General features: G+C 33.9%; 1 protein-coding gene across 2 annotated transcripts in view; it reads left to right on the forward strand.

Moving 5' to 3' along the window:
- The window catches only part of KCNT2 (potassium sodium-activated channel subfamily T member 2), a 362366-nt gene that overhangs the window by 296067 nt on the left and 40142 nt on the right, over positions 1 to 26157 (forward strand). For both annotated transcript variants that reach the window (XM_081298140.1, XM_081298141.1), the window contains exons 21-24: positions 1091 to 1202; positions 18413 to 18514; positions 21077 to 21160; positions 22317 to 22445. In XM_081298140.1, the coding sequence (XP_081154266.1) occupies positions 1091 to 1202; positions 18413 to 18514; positions 21077 to 21160; positions 22317 to 22445 (427 nt within the window). The remainder of the gene's footprint in view (positions 1 to 1090; positions 1203 to 18412; positions 18515 to 21076; positions 21161 to 22316; positions 22446 to 26157) is intronic.

The raw sequence follows: 26157 nt of genomic DNA on the forward strand, positions 1-26157 counted from the left end.
AGCTACAAACAGATTGTTTATATCCTGAATATTTTCAGTCAGTGCTAGTCCCTGAGTTCAAGGGAGGGGGTTCAGCCTAGTAATGAGAATTAAAAAAAAATTTTTTTAGTTGTAGGTAGACAGAATGCCTTTATTTTATTTCTTCCTTTTTATGTGGTGCTGAGGATCGAACCCAGTGCCTCATGTATGCTAAGCAAGCCCTTTGCCACTGAGCTACAGCTCCAACCCAGTAATGAGAATTTGAAGTGGTCAGAACTTAGTTTTGGGGGGCGGGGCTGATTATCATAGGAAGTAGCTGCTATGGAGAATCCCAAACTATTTGAACCAAGAAAGCTACCAAGGATGCATATATACCAGGTAAGGATTAGATCATCCAAATATAGAATGGCATTTATTGCAGTATATCCTGTCATTTTTCTCTGGGTGAGAAAATCTAATGTTTTTATGTATGTGTGTATGTATATGTGTACATATTTGGGAAAATGGCCAAATGAAAAGAAAGCTAGTGTGAAGCCATTTGACATGTGAAAATTCTCAGAAGCCTTTTGTAAACATCTTTATCAATGTTATAGCATTTGCTCTGCTTCACTCTGGTGAAATTTTACCTAAATCATTTCCTCTTCTCAGAAGTTCATTGTAGCAAAATTTGATGTTTAAGAATTGCATGCTATTAGAGTAGGGAGCCACAGGGTATCAAAGAGACCACATAATGGACAAGAAGCTCATCATGTAAAAATTTTGCCAGTTCACACATTTCTGTTTCAATAGGACCCGTAAACTAATCTTACAACTTCTTAAATCAGTTTTATGAGTTTCCTTCTATGCTGTTTCATAATTAGGGAGATAAAAAATGTCGAATAAAAGTCAAATAATTGAATTTATTTTTCTTATTGTGCTAAATTGTTGTTGAAAATATTCTTAGGAAAATAGTGTTTTATTTTTCTTGTATAGAAGATTTTATGTGGCACTGCCTGCTGTTATAATTGGATATAGTTTATGCTGAAGGCTAGGAATCACTCACTTATAAATATGTTGTTATGATAAATACCATATTGGATTGTTAGTGTGATGCATATTTTTTTAACTGTAGGTTGTTTTCGAGTCTCAGTATTATCACAGAGCTTACTCACCCAGCAAACATGAGATTCATGCAGTTCAGAGCCAAAGACTGTTATTCCCTTGCTCTTTCAAAACTGGAAAAGGTAAGACCTACATTGAAAATAAAACAAAAAAACTTGGATTTAATAATTTTGGTTGAAAGAACTAACTAGAAATATCTGTGTATAGAAAGAAATGCCATGAGATAGGGAAGGTAAAACTGCTGTTTTGAATTCCTATTTGGGAGCTAAAATTTTTTGAAACAGTGAATTGATGAATTTGAACCATTTATTTTTGCAAGTAAATATGGTGAAAATGTTTTTTTGTGTGTGTCATCAACAATTATAGATTGAAAGTATAAGTTTATAAAGAATTAAGTGCAATGGAAATGTATATATTCACTTAATGTCGGTTATATTGAGAGCATTACCAATTATTTCCTATGTCATGACATCTATATTTGAAATTCCCCAAATCCCTAAGATATTAAAAGAGTCAGAGATTTTGTTGAAAGCTGGATTCTAAAATGTCACCAACATAGCCTGAGACAAAGCCAAGTTCATTGTTTACCTTAAGTAAGAGGTACTTCCACTTTAGGGGTGCTTTGGGAATGCCCCAGAGGAGGGAAAGCAAGGTCAAATTTATTGAGGAAATTTGATTTAACGAGGATACTTCAAAGCAAGGACATGGTTATGGCTGGGAAGAGATGGAGATAATGTTAATAGAGACAGTGGAATTGCAATGTCACGTTTTGTGGGAAGAAAGTTTTGGTTTCCATTCTCAACAACCAGGTCCAGCAATGGGTAGATGTTCTTGTGTATTCAGCATTTTCTAGATATTAATTGTTAGAGGACTATTCATTTCTGTGACCAAAATGCCTATCAAGAGCAACTTAGAGGAAGAAAAGTTTATTTTGGTTCATGGCTTCAGAGTTCAGTCCTTGGTCAGCTGACTCCATTGCTCTGGTTCAAGGTGAGGCAGAACATCTTGGTGGAAGGGCATGGTGGAGGAGCTCTGTTTTACTCATGGTGACCAGGAGGCAGAATAGAGGACAGAAAGAGACTCCAGGAAGATGGACTCTTCAGGGTACACCCACCACCCAATTAGTCCATTCAGCCTAAGTTAGGCTGATTAGTTACTGCTCTCACAATCTCATCATTTCATCTCTAAATATTCCTGCATTAACACAAGAGCTTTGGGGGAAGACTTCATATCTAAATCATAACACGAGTGTATCGAAAGAACTAGATTGAAAAGGGAAAAAAAGACTCAATTCTATACATGTAAAAACAAGTTTATGTTGTCTTCTTTGCTTATGACACACAAGAGGCAGAGAAAATGATACTTATATTTTTATTTGTTTTTACATTTCACCTAAGAGTTCTCTTTTACATAATTTTGTCATGGGAAAACCTCAGTCTGCTTTCTGTGATAGAAGCCAAATAGTCAAGTAGTAAGGTATCTGGAGAGAAAGAATTTTATTATTATGAATTAGCAGAGTGGAAAATGGGAGATTATGGTCCCAAGAAACTGATTTAAGGTTGGTTCATATAGAGGGTGACCAGATATTGTGGTGCTCTCCCATCACGGTTGCAGGTTTGTGGACAAATCATGCACATCTGACCTGATCACCAAATCACAATATTTTTGTGTGTTTTGTAGATCTCAAGAACAAAGATCTTTATTTACTCAAACAACCCTGTTACTGGTTAGTTTGCCTACATGTAGTTCCTGACATGTTACACAATAGACAGGCTAGAGAGGGTAGCACGGGGAACCCTCTTGCTGATCCCCAAATTTTGAGTAATGAAAGAGAACAAATTTCATATGATTATTATGAAAGAAAATAGGGAAGTGAAATTAATATGGAGTTGGACATGAAATCTGGTCCCAGTGCTTAATTTCTCTATTATTTAAGACAGCATCTTCATTTCTGTTAGACTTGATGTGTAAGAATGTTTCTGCACTCCTGTCTATGGATTTCCATCTCCAAAGCTAATCACATACACTGTGTTAGTCCAACCTTACCACACTCTTTTGTGGGCTTATGGAAATTGTTGTTATGCCTACTTCCTGACATGGAAACTGAATGTTAGATTAAATAACTTTTTCAAGATTGTGTGGTTATCACATCAATGCAGTATGGAAAACTTAGGAATCAATATTTGAGACAGAAACTCCATTATGCCATACCACTTTAGCAGCATAGAAGGGATGAAGGGATGGAAAGCAGGACTAAATTGTCTTAGTACCAACAGGCAAACCCAGTAATTAGGAATTTAGCTGGAATTGGGGCTGATGTGATGCAACATGCCATGCTTTGTGAAAAATGAGGTGGGATCACCAGGTGCTCAAGAGGCCAGGCTTTGGGGTCAGATTTGTCAATTTTGAAGAATGAAATCAGAACAAATTATTTCCAGGTTCAAAACCCTGGAATACTTATCTGTAAAGAAAACAACCTAGTATTTGACATATAATTAATAAAAATGATATCAAAAGCATAAAATGTATCTGTGTTTAATGTCACTAATTCCATTGTATGCATTTAGTTTCATGCTGGGTCAGTTTATGTAGCAAGGTCATAATTGTGGAAGTTATTTTCAATATTTGTAAGCTTATGTATGTCTGCATAATTGTGTGTTTATTGCATTAGAGAAAAAGAAGAACAAAATGAAATTTTGATGTTTACTGGAGCATTAATTATAAATGAAATCTGTTGTTAACCTGGAAATCCTTGCCACAAATGTAGGAAACAGTTTTATTTGATAAATATTTAAACCAGACATTTTTTGTATCCCAGGCAATCCACCAGAGACTGCAAAGATGGTCAATTACATCCTTGTTAATAAAAAACCACATGTGTGATATTTATGTATATGCTTTTCTTTATCCAAAGTAAAAGCAAAAACTTTTCTGTCTTTGTAATAAACAAGGTATGGAATTGAGCAAGGACTCTGCCTGATGTACATATAAGTCATTACTGTGGCACTGATTTTTGGTGGTGGTTATGGGGAGGGAACAGATTTATTATAAGGTTGACCTGCAGGGAGATCAAGAGCAGAAATCTCAGATCTGTCTCTGAAATCTGTTGGTGATGGATTTATAGGAAGGAGAGGGACGAAGTGATTGGATGGCAAGAAGGGGAGTCATTTAGGATTTTTGGAGATGTGTTAGATGGTCATCATGCCTCTTCATAGTTCATATGTTTCCTTTTGAGGGAAGTTGCTATATTCTGCTTGGGGGATTTTAAGTTTGTAATGTCAGAAGGTCATTGATATGAGACTCTGGCCTCTTTTTGTTAGTATACACTTGGTGGTTCCAAATCATCCTTGAGTAACCTCTGGGGTATTTCCTGAAAGAAAACTTAAAAAATACTTTGTTGTGTAAGGAATTTATGTCCCAGTGTGTCTAGGCCTTAACCAATTTCAAGCACATCTTGAAGCTAGGCTAAAATTCCCAAAGAGAAAGTGGTGTTAGTTGTCATCTTCTTTGATATTCATATTTCAAACACTTAAAAAGATATATCCAAGGACTCCAAGAAAGATGCTCCTAAATTATAAAACTTGCTAGAGTTTTCAAAAGATTGGCATTCATCTCAAAAAAAAAGAGGATGGATTTGCAGTTGCAGGTTTTCTAAAGGAAATGCTGTAAGATAAAGGAGAAGAGTAGGGACTTTCTTTGGCATTCGTAGAAATTTTATATATATATATATTTTTTTTTTTTGAATTGTATTTGCCTGGATCTCTTCTAGAATTTTCCAATTTTCCCCAAGAAGAAACTCTTTCTTCTTGGAACATATTATTCAAGAATAGGGAAACTGCAGGAACTCTAATTGAAAACAGAGGTTTTGATGTTTTAAAACCAGGGGGAAAATCTTTCTTTATACATTTCTTGACACTTAATTTACTGAAATTAGGATTTTTCCAATAGAAACTTTTAAGACTTGTGTACTTTTATGAGTTGAATTACGTATCTTATCCCCCCTCCCAAACACACAGGAAATATTTGGTATTTTGACCCCCAGTACCTTATATGTGACCTTATTTGGAAATAAGTTCTGTAGGAAACCATCCTCTAAAGAGGTCACTAGGGGCGTCATTATAAACAACAACAAACACAAAACTAAATTTGGACATAGCAAAAACAGGAGTAAAAGAAAGGCAATGTGAAGAGAAATATGGAAAAATCATCAAATAAAGGAGACCTAGAACAGATTACTAATAGTTCTCAGAAGAAGCCAGTCCTACCAGCAATCTGATTTCAGACTTCTAGGTTTTGGAGCTATAAGACCATGGGATTTCTGATAGGTGAACCACCTAGTTGGTAACTCTTTGTTACAGCATTCCTTACAAATTAATCAATGTTCTTTCAATGATGTGCTAGCTGTCCATTTCCAGTCAGTATTTTTTAATCACTAATATTACTGGTATGAAAATACAACTAATTTGCTGTATAATTATCTTCCTGTATTTGCACTATGGATATAAATACATCTTTTTCGATGAGGAAACTGACTTTTATTTCCAATGTTTAAATATATTCCCATTAACATTTTGAATGGCTACTGTTGACTGAGAAATAAGCGGATTATATTCTTTCAACACAATTATGAATATCCCTTCAGTTGATCTTCGAGTATTTACATCTGCATTTTCATGGGCAAGGCCTTAACTGTAGAAACACAGTCAAGGTTTCAAATTAGGAATTCACACCAGCTTAGCTATGTACAAACTTTTTTGCTACATCATTCTCACTGAAATTTAAGAAGTAGAATATTAATTAATTATTAATAAGGATGAGTTTGGAATAATGAACTGTATTGGTCCCAGTTGGCTTTATTGGTGTGCCGAGTAAGCTTTATGTTTTCCTTTTAGACCTTACATTCTAATAAATACATAGTTTCCATTGGTGTCAAAAATAATATACTCTGTAGGACTTCTCTGAAAGTGGTCTCTTGCTGAAAAGTATCCACTGTCAGGGAGGAAAAAAAGATCATGCATCCCAAGGTTCATGGCTGAGATCCCAAGACAAAATATTAACAAGAAAATCACACATTTATTTAACATATTTTCAGAATTTTTAGAAATGAAGACCTAAAGAAGCACAGAAGTCCACATATTTTAAGCTTAGGTTTGGTGAAGAGTGGACAGTTGTACCAAAGTATGATTGGACAAAAGAGGTATGGTGTAATTAATGGTAACAAACTGGGGAGAAGTTAGCTCAAGGCCTGTTTGTTTAGACTCTTCTTGGCATCTGCTGTCTTCAGAGATGAACACTTTTCTTTCCTCTAGTTAAGAAGGGACACTCACTTTCCCCCTTATTTTATAGGAGAAGGGGAAAAAAAAGATCAGAGAGACTTTCTTGCCTCTACCATTTTCTCAAAAGCCAAGGTGACAGATTTGAGGGTAGCATGTCTTGAACCTCATAACCATAGAGAGGGAAGATGGGAGGGGAGGGGAGGGGAGGGGGGATAGTAGGGGATAGGAAAGGTAGCAGAATACAACAGTCACTAATATGGCATTATGTAAAAATGTGAATATGTAACAGATGTGATTCTGCAATCTGTATTTGGGGTGAAAATGGGAGTTCAAAACCCAATTTGAGTCAAATGTATTAAAGATGATATATCATGAGCTATGTAATGTTTTAAATAATCAATAAAAAAAAGTGGATCAAAGACCTAGGAATTAGACCAAAAACTCTACAACTGCTAGAATAAAATGTAGGGCCAACACTCCAATACATTGGCACAGGCACTGGATTCCTTAATAAAACTTATAAGCACAAGAAAAAAAATCAGTAAATGGGATGGCATAAAATTTAAAAACTTCTGTACAGCAAAGGAAACAATTAGGACACAAAGAGAGAGACTATAGAATGGGAGATTTTTGCCATCTGCTTCACTGGCAAGAGATTAATATTCAGATACATAAAGAACCCAAAACAAAAATAACCGCCAAAAACAACCCCACAAATAATCTAATTAATAAGCAGGCAAAAGTACTAAACTATACAGATACTTCTCAAAAGAAGAAATACAAATGACCAACAAATGTATGAAAAAATGTTCAATATCTTCAGCAATCAGGAAAATACAAATCAAAACTACATTGAAATTTCATCTCAATTTAGTCAGAATGGCAATTATCAAGAATATAAATAAATATTGGTGATGATGTAGGGGAAAAGACACATTTATACATTGTTTGTGGGACTGCAAATTAGTACAACCACTCTGGAAAACAGTATGGACATTCCTCAAAAATGAATTACAGTAGATGGGGTAGAGAGAGAAGATGCGAGGGGAGGGGAGGGGGGATAGTAGAGGATAGGAAAGGTAGCAGAATACAACAGTCACTAATATGGCAGTATGTAAAAATGTGGATGTGTAACCGATGTGATTCTACAATCTGTATTTGGGGTAAAAATGGGAGTTCATAACCCACTTGATTCTAATGTTTGAAATATGATATGTCAAGAGCTTTGTAATGTTGTGAACAACCAATAAAAAAAAAACTAGGAATGAAGGCATAAAAAAAAAAAAAAGAAAAGGAAATAACCGAAAACCCAGAAGGATCACTTGTACATAACAATGATGTGAGCAAAGATTTTTGAGGACTTCCCCCTCTGTTCTGGTTGAGGGAGCAATTCCTTGATTATTTTTCATAGTTACTAATTATGAAGAATTACTTTTTCTCTTGTTTCTTGTGGATCTTGTGTCTCACTTCAAGCTTTTTCCTAAGTCATTATTATTATTTTCAATTTAGGAATACATCCTCCTTGCAGCTTTTGCAATTTTTGTAACTTGCTTCTTACCTATAAAAGCTGAAGAAGTCTAAAGTTTTTTCAAACCAGAATATTTTTGTTGTTGTTGCACTTCTTCTTAAACTTGATAGCTTCTTGTATACTTGCCTTCTATTCAGTTTCATGGACAGACACATACATAATGTTCCCTCCATTTCTCTCATTAGGGAAGATACTTTCAGGTTATTGAGATGATGGGTTTGAGTGAGACTTTGTATTTTTTATATGTATCTTAAAGGCTCTTAATCTCACAGGAAATAACAGTATACAAACACTAAGATTACATGGATGGAAGTTTTTGTAGGCTGTAGGCCCGGACTTAGAATAGCATACACGTCTATTCATATGCAATTGGCTAATTTAAGCACATAGCCATGTATTCCTTATTTCCCTTGAAGGATTGGGCGATGGAAATATCAGACAGTCAGCATTCTCACCACAATTATTTTCTTAAATATGAACACACTATCAAAATGTATCCTGAACATCATAGTTTAATTTGCATTTTCCTTTTCCTCTGACCTTTCTTTCATCATTGCTATTTCCATGCTAATTTATTTACATTATCCTTTCCAAAATATTCCCATCACCACTACTGTTTTCTCAATGAGGCTTCCATCTTTAAAGTCCTTGGACATTTCTCCCAGCAAAATAGCCACAATGAGCATCAGAAACATAGAATAAGAACTAAGAAGAGATGGAGAAGCAGAGGGGAAATAAATATAGAAGAGGAAAAACATATCTCATTTTCCTCCAAACACTTATTTTATTTCTCTTCTTTTGATGTTTTATCAAAACATCCTTTTACTCATGCTTATGTGTGTACATAATTTGCTTCAAGAATTCTTCCTTTAAACTTCCTTTGAATTGTTATCATTCCCCAGTGATGATCATGATTACATTTTACAATCATAATTAATATACACCAATGTAAAAAGCAAAGTAATGAAAATGTGAGATGATATTTCAATAGGGTGACTCATGAAGGGTGCCCTTATATGGCTTCATGATGGGAGATGGTTACCAGGAAAAATAAACCACAGTAATAGAAGGTTGTAACTTTGCAGCCCAGCTACCCTGCTCCCCACCCTCAAGGAACAAAGAGAGCTAGGAACTGAGTTCAATTATTTGGCTGATGGTTTTATTTAATCATACTCATATGAAACCTCTAAAAATGAGGCTCACAGAGCTTCCTGGTTGGTAAACATATTGATATATTGAAGCTCCTGTGCTCTTGAGACCCTTCCAGAATTTCCCTAGGAACATTTTCCTTTGCTGTTTCTTCATATTTTTTTACTGAAATGACAATCATTAAAGTATAGTGTTTTCATACATTCTTTGAGTTGTTTTAGAGAATTATCCAATATCAGGGGGTTTATGGGGATCCCCAGATTTGTAGCTGGAGGGGCAGAAGTGCAGTTGGCTTGGAAATACTTGGGAATATGGCTGATGTTCAAAGTGGAGACAGTTATGTGAGACTGAGCCCTTAATCTGTAGGGCCTCAGTCAACTGCAAGAAGTGTGTCAGAAATGAATTGCATTGAAAGATACTCAGTTTCTTTCAAAGAATTGGTATCAGAATGAAAGTAAGCATATCTATAAGTCATGTGCAAATTTGTCACTGGTACAACGACAAAATTCTACCAGCAATTAGAGATATCTTCTGGGAGAAAGAGGGTAAGCATATTAAAGTTATTTTTCCAACATATTTATTGTGTAAAATCTAGAAGGCAACATTTTACATATTCTCAGTTTGAATTCAAATTAGCAAATATTTACCGAGTAAACTATGAGGCAAATGCCTTGCTAAATACTAGGAGTTACAAAATAGAATAAAACACAAAGAATTTTTAATTTGATGTTAGCATAGATATATGAAAACAAACAAAGGCTCATTATCTTACTTTCTTTTTCTGCCCAGAACAGTTGAGTTACCTTTTATTCATAATGAAAGTACTAAAATAGCTGCATGGTGTTTGGTGCCACCAGCCTACACTGGGTTTGATTCATTAGAATTCTTTTACTGTTTTTAAGAATCCTGTTTTATCCCTTCCTCTGTTAGTCCAAAAAATAATTTGAGAAAGACACTAATTAGTTTCTTTTCCTTTTAAGTGTGAAAAAACATTACGTGATCTACCCTTCGTGTATGATAAATACAGTTTATGTAGATAACAATTCTTAATATGCATCTTTGTCTAACAACCTAGTGCATAGTATTATGATTCACACAACAGGTACAGAATCTTCACATTGGGCTACTAAGATTGTGCCATGCACAACCCAGGAAGTACATTCACACTGACTACAAAGAGGACTACTCCCTCTGGGACAGTCTCACATGGCCTGCCATATATGTCTATGGTGAAGATGAAAATATATATCAAATTTTTAAAAAAATATTAAAGTTAAATAGCAAATGCAAAAAAGTATTGGATTTACATAACTTGACATGATAGTAAAATTTACACTAGTAAAATGTAAAATTTTTATAAAAGTAAACATTCTATGAAAATAAATAAATATAATATGCTGGTTAACTTTATTATTTCTAGAGGCCAACAATTACTTTTCTATTTATAAAAACATATATATATACATACAGGAACATACACATACAGAGAGCAAGATCACAGAATTCATTTTATTTCCTGATAAGGTAACTAAAAAAAAAAAGAAAGAAATTTCATTGTGTTAAAACAACAACAACAACAAAAAATTGCCACCTAGGGAAAAAAAGGTAACTTTTGGGGTGTATTTTTATTATCGATATACTTTTATCATTTACATTTATAAGTACTTACAAAAATATGAATATTCATTGCATATTAAAATATAAATATATTATTAATGATGGGACTTTAAACAATGATCTCTCTTTCTTATTACTTTTTTTACATTAATAGGTTTTTCCTCCACTGTTAGATTCTGTCTTACTAGCTGGCAAAGCACATTCAGGTTTTTTGTTGCTGTTTCTTTGGGTTGTGTGTGTGTGTGTGTGTGTGTGTGTGTGTGTGTGTTTTGCAGGGGGTTACCAGGGTTTGAACCCAGGGGTGCTTAACCACTGAGCCACATCCCCATCCCTTTTTTTAAATTTTTCATTTTGAGACAGGGTGTGGCTAAGTTGCTTAGGGCCTAACTCAGTTGCTGAGGCAGCTTTGAATTTGTGATCCTCCTGCCTCAGCTTCCTGATCTGCTGGGCTCACACACCAGGCCAAATTTAGTTTTTGAACCCAGTGTCAAAGAGAAGATGTGGCAGTTGATCAACTGTCTATTTTAAGGAATACAGAAGTAAAATAGAAGCACTTTATATCACAGATTAAGTGTGAGGAGTAGGAAGGGAGCTTTTCAAAACTTTGAAGTCAACATAATACCTGCTCAATTACATTGGAAAATGAACATTTTTATTTTTAAGTGAGTAAAATCCTAAATATATTTCTTCACATCATGAACTGTAGAATAATTCCCTGAAAGTTTCTATGCTTAGTTATATTTAGCTTGAACTAACTTTGAACCAGACTCAAGAAAATGTTCCAGATAATTAGTTTACTATTTTGAGTGCGTAAATCTTTTCACAAATTGTAAAGCTGTTTTGTGTGTGTGTGTGTGTGTGTGTGTGTATGTGTGTGTGGCTAAAATGCACCTTACAAATTATTTCAATTAAGGTAATAGGAATCTAGAATTATAGTTTCCATATATTTATTCATTTATGTAATAATATATTCAACTTTCATAATCCAATTATTGGTAATTAATTGAATATTGACATACAAAAATACCCCATTTTTTAAAATTCAAAACGTATTGTCTCTGACATCTTTGACCTTTTTTCCACAATGTATAATTTCTATACCATCAAATTTTATTAATTTCTGTAATTTTCCTAAATTTTATTCTTGGAGTTAAAGGAGTATCAAGATATTAAAATAAGACTAAGCTTATGACAGTTTATTCTTTTTTTGGAAGGTGGAAGGTACCAGGGATTGAGCACTCAACCACTGAGCCACATCCCCAGACCTATGTTGTATTTTATTTAGAGACAGGGTCTCACTGAATTGCTTAGTGTCTCATTTTGCTGAGGCTGGCTTTGAACTTATGATCCTCCTATCTCAGCCTCTGGAGATGCAGGATTACAGGTGTGTACCACCGCACCTGGAAGTTTATTCTTAATGAATCTAAAATATACAATGGTAAATTTTTATATGATTTCAGTCATTAATTTGAAAATGATTTTGGTCTGTCTGCCTAGATCATGCAAGATAATTATAATCAAAGTTCATCGTTATTTAAGCAGTTACCCCTCCGCTTTGGAAAAATAACCTCTTATTGCTCATATATTCTATAAAGGATTTGAGGTAAATATTTAAACTACACCAAGAAAATAACAGTGGAAAATGATTGTACAACTTTAATCTAAGCTTTTATCAGTTAATTTGGGCATTTCATCCTTTTTGAAACTTTCTGTAAGCCAAGGACAAGATGAAATTATAATAGAATAAATGCATCTAATATTTTGAGAAAAAATTCTAGACTCATCATGAATTATTCATCTTTATTCTTGTTAATATTTCGAAATCATGATGCAATTTACATTGACAGCCCTCCATATTATAAAGTTTTCACAAAAAAATTATGCTCTCTTCTTTATCTTCTGAGGGATCAAATATTTAAATTTTACCTTTAATACTAATCCATTTCTTACTTGAAGCTTGAATGTTGAATGTTACTTAGTCTTGAATGTTGGCTTCTTATGACTTAATCAAAATCAGGAGAACTCTTTATTTCAGCCTTGCTTAAAACTAAACTTATATATTGATATTCTAATTTTAAAAAGCAGACCCTCCCTTTAAATTCTTGTGTTAAAGTTACTTTTTTTCTTCTTTTATCTTCCAAAATATCTCTCAGTAGGGATTACCAACTATTTCTGCAGATATTTGAGGAAACAGGTACCTGCATCCTACAAGTTGTTTTGGTTTGCAGGTCTTCCCTCATTATGGGTATGATTGTTGATTTAATCTGTTTTTTGTAATTATATATTTTTTGAAAAACATTAAATGATACAGAACTTACCAATACTTATATTTTTAAATAAATGCATATAGTTACTTTAAAAGTTTTATAAAAATACAAGGCAGAATATTGTTCACTGTTTCTTCAAATTCTATTTAAAAGGTACAAAGATTTTAGATTTTTCACTGTATAAAAAAGCAAAAGTTCTTGAACATGGAATGGTGAATTACTTCATTCTCCTTGGCAAACTTCAAGGTTCAACTCTGTAGTAATTTCACCCATGGCACCATCCTCATCCTCCTGAGACCACCATAATACATGGTTACATCATCTGGCCTTAAAATCTTTGATTTTTCAGTCTGTTTCCTCAGTAAAACCATACATTCCTACACACCTGGAACGTTTTGTTAATTATCACCACATTTTAGGAACCTAGGTCAAAGTCTAAGGCACAATAGTTAATTGGCAAGTGTTTCTTGGTTGCCCTTCCTTCCTTCCTTCCTTCCTTCCTGGAGCTGGGGTGAGTAGGGTGGAGCAGGGATGCTGGGACTGAACCCTCTTGTACACTATGTAAATGCTCTACCACTGAGCCACATCCCTAGGCCCACTGCTTTGAATTTTATCCTAAAGCAAGAATTATTCTACAGGCAATTAGAAAGATTCCTTTTTTTCTTTAACTTAACACGCACTTTTATATGCACAGTTAGCTTATTCATTGTGTTACTTTCTCATATTATTGACATTCACCTAAGTTACATTTAAGTAATATATTAACTATAGTCTCCTTAGGTAATACTATTTTACTTTCTAAAGTAAAGAATCATAAGGAACTTTCAGTTCAGGCAGCCCATTTTAATTAGAAAAGTGAAAACTGTGTAAGAATTTCAAAGGAAACAGGCGCTTTCAACTCTGGCCAACTCCTATATGACCTATGATTTTCCAAATTTAGAGTCAGAAAGTTAGATATATATGGGAAAATATTGAAAACTTAGTAAGCATCAATGAATATAGTAGAACTAATTAAACTTCTATAATTTAGCTTTGGACTAATCACTGCCAGTGATTAATTAATTGACTAATCATTTTCATATGTTATTTCTTTTTTTGAGACATAGCTTTGGTGGATCAAACTGGATAGTTAACACTAACTTTTTGTCTCCCTCTTATTCATTGTCCAGTACTAAAATAAAAGAAAGCACTTATGTAATATATTCTCATCAGGATGGAATCAGTTGCTTAAGATCTTTTCCCATAATTTTATAGACAACAGGACTTTAAGTTGGTGCTGTCAAGTTTTGATTATTTTTCCTCTGTAAAGGAAGTTAATAATTAAAAGGTATGAAATCATAAATGCAGAATGAATCACACAATCAGAAGAGTGCCACTGGGTTGGTATGAGAGGCTTTTCCGAGGACAGAACGCATCACATATTACACATATTATAGAGGATGAGGAGAACTTGTAGATTGAAAATGGTGGGCTCTGTGAAGTTCGTGTTGTTCAGTAAGTTGGAACTCAAATATAAGGCAGAACTTTTTAGGATTTAGCCCAACAACCATTCTGACTCATCAGTAGTCTGTGCTGGGAAGAACTGTGAAGTCATCCTGGAATGCACTGTGAGAGCCAGCCCTGAATGCTGAGTTGTTGGAATTTCTTTTATAGTGAATGGGAAGCTTCAGCAGGTTTAAGTTAGGACACAGGGGATCTGACATCATCAGATTTGTGCTTTCATCAAATTAAATAGCATTTCTATATTTACCAGAAAAGGACTCTATGGTGGAAAGGGAGGAAATTACCAAGTTATTTCAATAATTCAGGCATGAGATAATAAAGGCCTGGTCTGGGACTGGCAAGGTAATTATGTTGATTATACAAGGAATTCTGAGCAAGAACTGACTTTGGTAGAGTAGATGTTATATTTTAAAGTATGTTAAAGTTGCAATATTTATTAAAAAGGTGGCAATAAATGAAACAAAAGGGATGGGAAATATACGTATGTATATTTATACATATGCATATGCACCCATGTACATATATGTACGCACACTTAAAAGTTATGTACTTTGACAGGCTTGGTGGTGCACTCCTATAATCCCATGGCTTGGGAAGCTGAGGCAGGAGGATTGTGAGTTCAAAGCCAGTCTCAGCAACTTAGCAAGACCCTGTCTCAAAATTAAAAATATATATATATATTAAAAATGAGCTGGGGATGTGCCTCAGGGTTCAAACACAGATACTAAAAAAAAAAGAAAAAAAGTTATGCACATTGATGTATACATTTAAATATTAAGGAAAGACAGTATGTTAAAAAAAAGGAATTATAGGAAAGAGATTTTAGTTAAAGGCTACATATTGGAGCCCATAAAGGGGAGTATGGGAAAAAAACAAATCAGAGAAAAGAAATGAGGATTCCACTTGTAGTCTGGAAGCTGAGTTAAAGTGATATCAAAAGAAAGATCTCTACAATTAGAATATGTTTTGTCAAATACTTTAAGAAAGGTTAGGTAGGATGAACACTGAGAAAAGCCAATAGATTTGTAGGTTACATTGTGATTGAGTCCGGAGAGAACAATGAAGGAATTCAAAGAATCATAACTGAGAAAGTAGGGGACAGAAGCCACTAATTTGTGCCAACAAAATCCTTGGTATTTTTCACCTCCCACACTGTTCTGTTAAATCCAATAATTTTATCATCTCGTTCCATATGGTATTGGATGGACACAGAGTAGAGGAAACAAAATCTCTGCCAGAAACAAATTTCTTCTTCCAAGAAAGACATATGTTTGTGATAGCAAACCTAATGGAAAAGATAGATAGGAACAGGCATATCAAAGTGTCTTGGATGTTTAAGTCATGATATAAATATATCAGGGTCTTTTTACTCATTTAAAATAAGTGATTATGAAGAAAATAAAAAATTAACAGTGAAACTTCAATTGAATGCCTACTAAAAAGGAAATATGGTTTTTAAAAGGAGTTATAATATATGATTTTACTAGAAGCAATAATAGAAATATCTAACATCTTGTAAAATACAACAGCCAAAATAAATACTAAAGAAAGAGAGCTTTGCATAACAAGAACATTATATCCTTTATATCTTCAAATCTCCATTGAAGCACCAATGTTAAAAGAAAGAGGTATTAAGTGAATTTGAAAATATGATGGAGATATGGGGCAAGGAGGGGTCAGAAAACACTCAGTGAGTGTTTTCTGACCCTGATTTACTAGTTAGATTACTTAGCATGATGGGGAATTTACTCAAGTAAACTATGAGATTAAATTTGCAATGGTCTTCAGTTTGATGCATAATTGGAGTTTGGGAAAGATGCAAAATTTAACATAAGGGCCTAGAAGTCCTAGATGAAATATTTAAAACCAAAGACTAGATGCTTACACAGTGAGAAAGAAAAGAGAAAGCTGCGGTTGGAATCATGTTCTAATTACTCAATCATGGTCTTTCTCAGTGTTCATTCTATTTGATTTTCAATCAGTGTTTGATACCATGTCGCCCTCTACATGTTAAAATTTGCTCAGTGTTCTCAGTTCCTCTGCATCTTCATCAGAATCTGCCATCGCACACTGCCACCCCCACTTCACACCTGCATAATTACCACTGGTGAACTTTCCTATGCCTCTCTACTGCCACCATCCAATCACCACTACTCTCTTGCCCTAAAAATGAACATATTCATATTGTTTAGTTTGAATACAGCTAACTCTGACATCAAAGAAAATTGACCAAATAAAAGGGATCAGATAAAAATGTAGTACCATAAAAACATACTTTGCTGTGAATTCTGTGCCCTTAGTTAGCTAGAGAAATAAAGTAATGAAGAGAGATGAGTCTTGGTTTAGAAGATTGCATTCCAGTGAACAAAGGTCATCATTCAAATGCCCCAGAAAGGAAGACCTGGTAAGCTAAGAGCAATCCCCCACTTATCTTGCTGCTTCCCACCTGTCCTGCCTAGTGGAAAATGTTGGACAAACTCCAAGGTGCCAAGTAGTTTCCGATCACCCACTTAATTTGGCTTAAGATACCATGACTTTGTTTTGCCTGTGATGCCTGTCACTCTTTAAGAGCTACATTTGACCCTAAATTCACAATAAGAACAGCTATTGTTGTTGTCTCCAATCAATCTGCAAGGTGTGTTCAACATTAAGCACTCTTAATGCCTTGGTTGTATATTACAGAGTATATTGTAATGTAATGGACATATTCACCTGCCTATCCTTCCCCTTATCTTCTCTCTGCATCTCACGTGAAGATACTCTTATAGCCTGGATAATCTTCTCAACTAGAGAAACATGACAGATGTGCTGCTAATAATTCCTCCTCCAACAGAGCCTGGCTATTGTGGAGCCCCCATTCCATTTTTCTCTTCTGGGAAATTACAGGACTCCAGACATTTTCATACCATCATCACAACAACCTGCAACAGTAGTGCTAGTTCCTCTCTGAGACTCCTTTGAAGTATTTCTTCCTACCTATTTTTAACATGGGGGAATGGGAAGAAAGCTTTATTTCCCTAAATTTTCCACTTTAGATATAGGAGCTTAGCTCAGTTGCTTCACTTGGTGAAGATTTCTTTCTTCTTTTCCTAGCTGTATCAATCTTTCCTTGTAAAGTTGGCAGCAAAAGAAACTAGCAATTTTTAGGTTATCATGTGTCAAGTACAAGGGTAACCAGGTTTCCTTAAGAAACTCCTTTCAAACTTTTTTTTTTCCTTTCAAACTTTGATATTTGCTCTCATTCTTTCATTTAGTAGGGAAGATAACAGCAATAATTCTTGTTAAAGAAACCAGTGTACATCATAACACCACACATACACACACACACACACACACACACACACACAACAATGGTGTTTTTTTTGTTTGTTTGTTTTGGAAATTTACAGAAGCTTACCTGCAAATTTGAGTGTCTGATGCTACTTAAGAGGCAGAGAAGTAAAATAAAGATGATGGAAAGCTAGAAGCTACTGGATGTGGTGGGCCTGTATTGGTCTGTATGGGGAGCAACATAGTACCATCGGCTGGTGCACATGTTTACCTCTCACAGTTCTGGAAGTTAAGTCCACAATCGAGGTGTTGGCTCTTTTGGTGTACAGTGAGGGTCTGCTTTTGGTTTGAAGGTGGCACACAGGAAGGGATTGTATCTCTTGTGAGGGCACTAAGCCTGTTCTTGATGGCTTCTCCTCTATCACCTAATCATGTCCCAAAGCCCCACCTTCTAAAACTTGGCAGTTAGAATTTCAAGGTATGAATTTTGAAGAGACACAAGTATGCAAGACCATAGCAGCCTTATTTGTTCCCATATATGTGAATATTTAAAAGCAAATCTTCTGCTATCATATATTATGTGACTTTAGTGTGTGTTTGCGTTTGATTCAATGACCAAGAACTGTGCAGTAAGAATCTATTTTGTCAACAGAGTTTACCTAGGCAAAAATACATAAAACTGAGAATGCTCACAGATTCTCCTCTCTAAAATTTCTAAATAGAAAGAACGGGAGAGAGGTTCTAATTTAGCCTTCATGTTTCGACTGCCTTTTGCCGCTGGAAGAGTTTTTAGCATCAGTATGTTGGACACTCTTCTATATCAGGTATGTGATATTCTTTTTTTTCCCTCAAAGATGGTTATTTCATATTCAGCCTATATTTTGTTTAAATAAACAACAATAAAATTTAAGGCTATTAACTAATGTTGGCTCTCAAATGATTTTCTGTTTTATTTCATGTAGTTAATTACATAAATGCTCCTCTGAAACATTTTATAAGAAAAATGTTATTTAAAAACATGTATGGGAATTATTGTCAGGCTTTGTTGTTGTTCTTGTTGCTTTGGTGCCAGTTCTCTGCAATGTGACATTTTAATACATTTTTCATATTACTCCAAACATATTTCTAGACTTTAAAAATGATAAAGAAAAATACTAAGTTAAAAAAGAGACAACATTCTTCTTAGTCTACTTTTTTTTGCCATTTTGGTATCAAGTATCAAATTATATTGATAAACTGATAAACTAAGGACATCTTAGTTAAGCATCTTCTGATTATTTCTTACTTTAGAAAATCATAAAAAAGGTTTCACAATAACAAAGAACCATTTAGTTTGTTCCTGAATGCCAAGTTAGCATTGTCATTGTATCATTGCTAAGAGATTCATGGAGATGCTCTTTCAACAAATATAATCTTTTATTATTCCTGCCAACAACTGAACAACAATAATATTTCATACTCTCTAATTGAAGTGAGCAGACAATTCCTAAATGTTTCCATTAAAAGGAAAATGATGCTCATAGGACTTTAAATTATTTGACAACACTAATCTCAAATTAAGCATTTGATTGTTCCTGTTCTTTTTGATTATATATTAACGTATAGTCTTCTATAATTGCTTGACTGAATAAACGAATCCAAAGATAGTTAAAACTTTTTTGCTGGCCTTTGGGCCAATTTTGTCCATGAATATGCCTCTAGCCATGTCAGGAACCATCTGCTGATACCAGATGAGTGCAAGAGCAAGCCCAACAAAGAGAATAAAAATTCCCATTTGACCCAAAGTTTCCAGGCACATTACCAGGAATTCCAGGAGGCAGAGCTCCCACCCCAAAAACACAATCTTTTATTATCACTTAAAAAGATGACTGCAGGGTAGAGTTTGTTTAAACAGAATTGTTTGAACTGAAGATTTAAGTCAATATCAAACAAATGATTGGGTGCTATTTTGAGCCAGTAGTTTTTCATATTTTTTGGCTGCAGTATCCATTATTGAAATTATGTAATATGAGAAAGTATAATATATACATTAAATAGAAGGAAAGCTTTGTAAAAGGGAAAGCTGAAGTTTTTTTACTTCTTCAGTTTTGCCTCATATTTTATATTATAAACAGAGTTAAGGAAATTGGTTGTTTTCTGAAGCTTCTGCAGAAAGAATGATTTAGAACTACAGGTTTTAAATTTTTGGGATTATAACAAAGCAAACATTTTATTTTGCATTTCAATCTCATAGACGTCTACTTATCTATACAGGTGTTTGTGTGTATAACTGGAAGAAAAATCTCACAATAAAACACACTTATAATCTGCTATGTTATTTTTTATCTTGGTGACTTTATTCTGTTTCATTTTGCTGGTTACAATTTCAAACTTCATGACTTGTTTTTAAAACAGTTAACTAGAGGACTTCAGAATTAGTAAAATCTAGATAAATTCCTCAAGTGGGCTTTTCATAGGCTATTAATAGCTCTTGAAGTATTGTGAATAATTTTTTTCTTTTCTTTCTCACTTTTTTTTTCACTACTAGGGATTGAATCCGAGAGTCCCATGTGTGCTAGGCAAGCATTCTACCACTAAGTGATACCCCTAGCCCAGGGAATGATGTTTTATCACACATTTTGTAATATCTTACTAATAAAAGTCTTTGTCTGTATGTCTATAAAGACTGTGTTCTAGTTATCAATTTTTCCAATAAGATAGATGCTCTGCCATTCCAGACATATATGATGATTCAAAATCAAAAGTTGTTTAGAGGGGCTGGGGATGTGACTCAAGCAGTAACGCGCTCACCTGGCATGCGCGGGGCGCTGGGTTCGATCCTCAGCACCACATAAAAATAAAATAAAGATGTTGTGTCTGCCGAAGACTGAAAAATAAATATTAAAAAAATTCTCTCTCTCTCTCTTTAAAAAAAAGTTGTTTAGAGGTTCCATTTTAATGTGCAGTGATTGAAAAAGAGAATCTATATAATAATAAATAATGTGTTATTTAAAATTTGGTTCAATGTTTATTTATATACATTGAGCTTAACACTAAAAACTGAAGTAACTCATTGCAAATTCATTTTAATATTTTTATGATATTCATCTTTTTCAGTTTGTAATTTTTTTGTTATTAAAACATCTAAAATGTTCTGTCTTGCCTAATAACACATAAAAATTAGACATGTTAAGATCTTTCTAAATAATAATTATTTTCTGTATTTTCTAAACATGTAAAATGTACATGTTTATTGAGGATATTGAAAAGACAGATTTTTATTTCCTTTTTTATGGAAATTTAATGATGTGTTATGAGAAGTAATGTGTTAGAAATATGTGTCTTATCTCTCAGCTTTTCTACATATATGATGTATATAATGCATATATATTTTGTTTATATTTCAGTCATTTGTAAAGGATTATATGATTTCTATCACTAGACTCCTGTTGGGACTGGACACTATACCAGGATCGGGGTTTCTTTGTTCTGTAAGTTAATAATCTGTGGAATAGAAGATTGTTGTGATACAAGGTTCTAAAATTCATTCAGCATGTACTTTGGTTTAACTCTTGTAATTTTTTACTAACGTGTGTCCAAAGAGGAGTTATATCTGAGGGTTTTTTTGTTTTGTTTTTTGCTTAAACATTGTTTCAGGAAGAGGAGGTACTAGGAAATGAAATTGACCATATTATGTTATATGCATGTGCAAGTAAGTCAAAATGAACCCTACTGTCACATATAGTCATAACGTACCAATAAAAATAATTATAAAAATGTTTTCAGGAAATAATTTTTAATCAATAATCAAGCACGTAATCATTCTGTGCCAAATTCAGACCAATTTTTTTTTTCTAGCTGGCAAGTTGAAACTGGTAGGTTCAGATATAGAATGGCATGTTTTCCAGGAAAACTGTGATCATGGAGTTTAATTTCCCATTCCCCCCGTTTTTCCCCCTAAAACAGGGTCTCACTGTGATACCCAGGTTGGACTTAGACTCCTGGGTTCAAGTGATCCTTTGCCTCAGCCTCCTGAGTCACCCATGCCACCATATCTGGATCAGCCTCTGTTTTATAGGAGTGTGCTGTGTTCAAGGGCATTGAATACAGTGGTTTGCTAACAGTCCAGATTAACAAATAGCAAAGAGGGACCACAACTAATGTTTGCTATTTGCCCTCTGCTCATTCCACTACACCTCTTTCAATATTAGTGTTGTTAAGAAGAAAGTGTAGGATAAGTCTTTTTGTGCAGTGGAGTATCTTTACATTTTGTAGCACCAATAGACTTTCTCCACTAAATTCTGGATGAAGCCTCCAGTTATTGTAACATTTTAAAATGTCTCTACTTGTTCTACAATATCTCACAGTTGATTCCCAGTGTCCTATTACATGTTGATATTGGACTATCATAATGTTATACTGTCCCAAATTGAGTATTTAAATTTCTTAAGTTTAGTATGTGTGAGGCACTGGGTTTGATCCTCAGCACCACATGAAAATAAACAAATAAAATAAAGGCATTGTGTCCATTTAAAACTACTAAATAAATAAATAAATAAAGTTCATAAATTCTGCCTGGAAGAAGAGAAAAATAATTCACTTATTTCTTAAAACATTTATTATGTAAGTAATTTGTATGTATTATAGATGAAAATCACCGAGGATGACTTATGGATCAGAACGTATGCCAGACTTTATCAGAAGCTGTGTTCTTCTACTGGGGATGTTCCCATTGGAATCTACAGGACAGAATCTCAGAAACTCACTACATCTGAGGTTTGGAAATATCAACATATTTTACTTTTGATGTTTAGTTTGATAAACATAGAAACTGATTCCTGAAAGAGCCCTATAGAAAGTGAAAAAGAATGCTGTATGCATACATAGTATCAATTCTCAAAAGCTAAAAACTTACCAGCTGTTTAAGTAAACTAGGGCAGAACTTCACAAAATATTGCTGTCTAGGGGGATATTCTCTATTACAGACCAGGATGTGGATGCATTTTGTAGATCTAAGATTAACAGTTTCTAGAACATTGTCAGGAATAAAATTAATTCTAAATAATCTTAAGGTTCTGACATACAAGAAAATTTCTCAAACTAACTTAGATTTGTAAGGTATTCTCCTACTGCCTATGTTGGCATTTGGAAGGAAACAAAATGAAGAGAACTCAGTAAGTTTTGAAATTCATGTTTCTCAATCTTCAAATTGAAGACCTTTGCACAACCAAAAGAAAACTCCAGGCATACTGGAAGACCAGCCAGAAGAAACTTGGTAATTTTTAAAACAAGTTAGAAGTACAGAAGATGAAATTTTGATGACTACATGCAGTATATTTTAATATGGTTACAGCATGTGGTTGAAAGTAGTTTTTATATCCTTGGTACAACATCACCTTTTAAATTAGATTCTTCATGAAATAATGATTTTAGGTAATGCACTATCATATAATATTGTTCACATTATAGTTTATATTTGTGAAGAAATAGTTTATATTTCTTCTTCAGATACCCAAAGTTATTATAAATCACACAGAAATTTGATAAGATCTTACTTTGGGGGGAGAAGGGGATCTAAGGTAAAATCACCTGAACTGTTAGGCTTAGGTCAATTGTATATATTTCAGTAGTCCAAGTAATTATCCAATTTGTGACAAAAACAACATATCTTTGTATATAAAAGAACTAAAGAAAGCATAAGATTAATGGGGTAGATTTTTGTTTTCTTATTAAATATATGGTTGGAATTTATATAGGTAGATGTTGTGGCCAGCAGGGAATAATTCAGTTTTCCTGAGGTGTATTCTGGTGGTATCATTGTAGCTTTTGGGAGAACAAATGGAGCTTTATTATCATTTCTTCTGCTGCAGTAAAGCTTTCATTTGGATGTGGTCCCTATGATTCATACCACAAAAAGCAATCGCCAATCAAAGAAAATCAGAAATGAATGACTGGAGAAACATACCAAATATTTAAATATGTAAGATGGTTTGGCAGCCATGCCTAAAATTTGAAGAATGTTGGATTCAAAAATTATTTAATTATAGGTTAAGAGAAGACAAGTGCTTTCACATCTAAGTGATTAAGCATTATCTTAATCCATTAAGATTTCCATAATAAAATATCATCAATGACTTATAAACAACAGAAATTAAATTCTTTTAGTTCTGGCGGCTGAGAAGTTCAAGCTGATTCCTGGGCAGATAAGGTGACTGGTGAGGGCCTACTTCCCAGTTCACTGCATCCTGTCATGGTAGAAGGAGCTGACATCTCTTTGGGGCCTCTTTTATAAGCAGCCCTCTTGATTGAATCACCTTTCAAGAGCCTCTCCTCCAAATATTATTATGGATTAGATTTGCACTAATGATTTTTTTTTTTTTTTTTGGTGGCATGGGAAACACAAACATTGAGCCTATAACCAACAATTTATTATTTGATGTAGCAAAAATAAAGAAGTTTTTCATATGGTATATTACTGTATTTTCTTTTTACATTTAAGCCTTATAAATTTGAATGTAAGGCCCAGTCCATATTCATGTCAGTCATTTTTTATTATTTAAAGGTTCTGTGTGTTCTGTGTAAAGTGTGATAAATAGGGAAAAGACAACTGAGTATTTGTGTTTTCATCAAGGAGGATTTTACTGCATTTTGATCAATTCTGCTCTTCACCAACAAAGATCTCCTTAGTAGAATTCTTATGAATCTTCAAACCTTTATTTTTCATTAAAAACCCATGTCATTGGGAAGATAAAAAGGAAACTGGATGTAAGATGATACTTGCTATTTCTCTGTGTTGAATTCAATTCACCTTTGACACATTTTTATTTAAATTTTACGTTTTGACTATTCTATAAAAAGTAAGGTAATAAATAATTCAAGAAAAAAGTAGTACCATCACACGTTTCCACCAAAATATATTTAAAAAGACATTAATGGTATTTCAGGTTTAACATACCCTGACTACTGCAATTTAGAATTAATTCTACTTTTTTATTTTCCTGGTAAATGAGGCAAAAATAGCACTATGTTGACTTATGTAGCAATTATGGTCTAATGAATGAAAGAATGTAAGTTTATATCATATAAGATTTGTTTTTCTTTGTCATCTATGAAAATAACTTAGTATATTCTGACCTTTTTTACTTAGGAGATTTTAGATAACATGATAAATAATATTTACCTTCAATCATAGCTTTGCAAGTTGCAAAAGCATCATTAAAGTGAATATCCCTTAGATTCACATTCTATTTTTAAGGTAACAGCAATAACAACATACGTACATGCAGGCTCACTTGCACAGACACACAGAAAAGGAACATCAATTAAATATTAATCCACTATGACACTGAATTTTGTGTGAAGAGACATTATTTCTTTTTGATTATATAAAAACATAATAATAATGTAGTGGGTATAATGAAAGATCAGCTTAGACATTCTACCCTCTTTCTCAATATCAGGTATTTCAAAAACATAAATTGAAATAACTCATCAGTGTTTTCTCCTACTGAAATTAACGAACAACCAGATTTTAGGAGGTAGAAACTCTTTATTCAGTAATTAGAGAGTCAGATGTGTACTTGCTTACAGAGCTTTCAGATCCCCATTCTCCCCCACAATTAAAAAAAAATGTCTACTGTCTCTCAACTCACATGGCACATATCAAAGGCTTATTTTATGGAGAACTTTTGTTTGTGAAATGGGAGACATTGGACACAATTGAGGGCCAGGATTATCCCAGTGAATTCTGAGATCAGAGAAAAGGTATATTCTGTATGCTTTACCCATCAGCAGCAAATAGAAGTATCATACCTAGGGAATCAGGTCAAGCCAAATAGAAAGGTCAAAAAACACAGACACAAAGGGATTGTCTAATTCACTAATCCAATCCAGCTAGATTACCATGAACTCACAAAATAAAGAATCTTGCACAGAATTCCCCATATATTGTTCCCTTAATCTTTAAATATGAGAAGATAACAAAAATTTCATACTATCTCAGGAAAACTTTTTTACGTGGGGGGGGGCAGTTACTAGGGATTGAACTCAGGGGCACTCAACCACTGAGCCACATCCCCAGCCCTTTTTGTATTTTATTTAGAGACAGGGTCTCACTGAGTTGCCTAGTGCCTCCCTAAATTACTGAGGCTGGCTTTGAACTCATGATTCAGGAAGACTTCTAATATTGAAATATAGATACCAAAATAAACAATCAGGAATGGGAAATATTATAAGTAAGATGGACCACTGAGAAAGGAGAAAAATTAAATTTATAAGATAAAAAATCTACTTTTATGATATTTAATCAAAAGAAGTAGATACGTATTTATAACAGTAACATTGCTAATAATAACCCCAAATTTGAAACAATCAATGTCCTTGTATCCATATAAGAGAATTCTGTTTAGAAACATAAACTACTTACATGAGCTGTAACTTTGAATGAACCTCAAAAACATATGCTAACTGAAAGACAGACAGGAGAGAT

The sequence above is a fragment of the Spermophilus citellus genome (genome assembly GCF_964194105.1).
Source record: "Spermophilus citellus genome assembly, chromosome: 6".
NCBI lineage: Eukaryota > Metazoa > Chordata > Mammalia > Rodentia > Sciuridae > Spermophilus > Spermophilus citellus.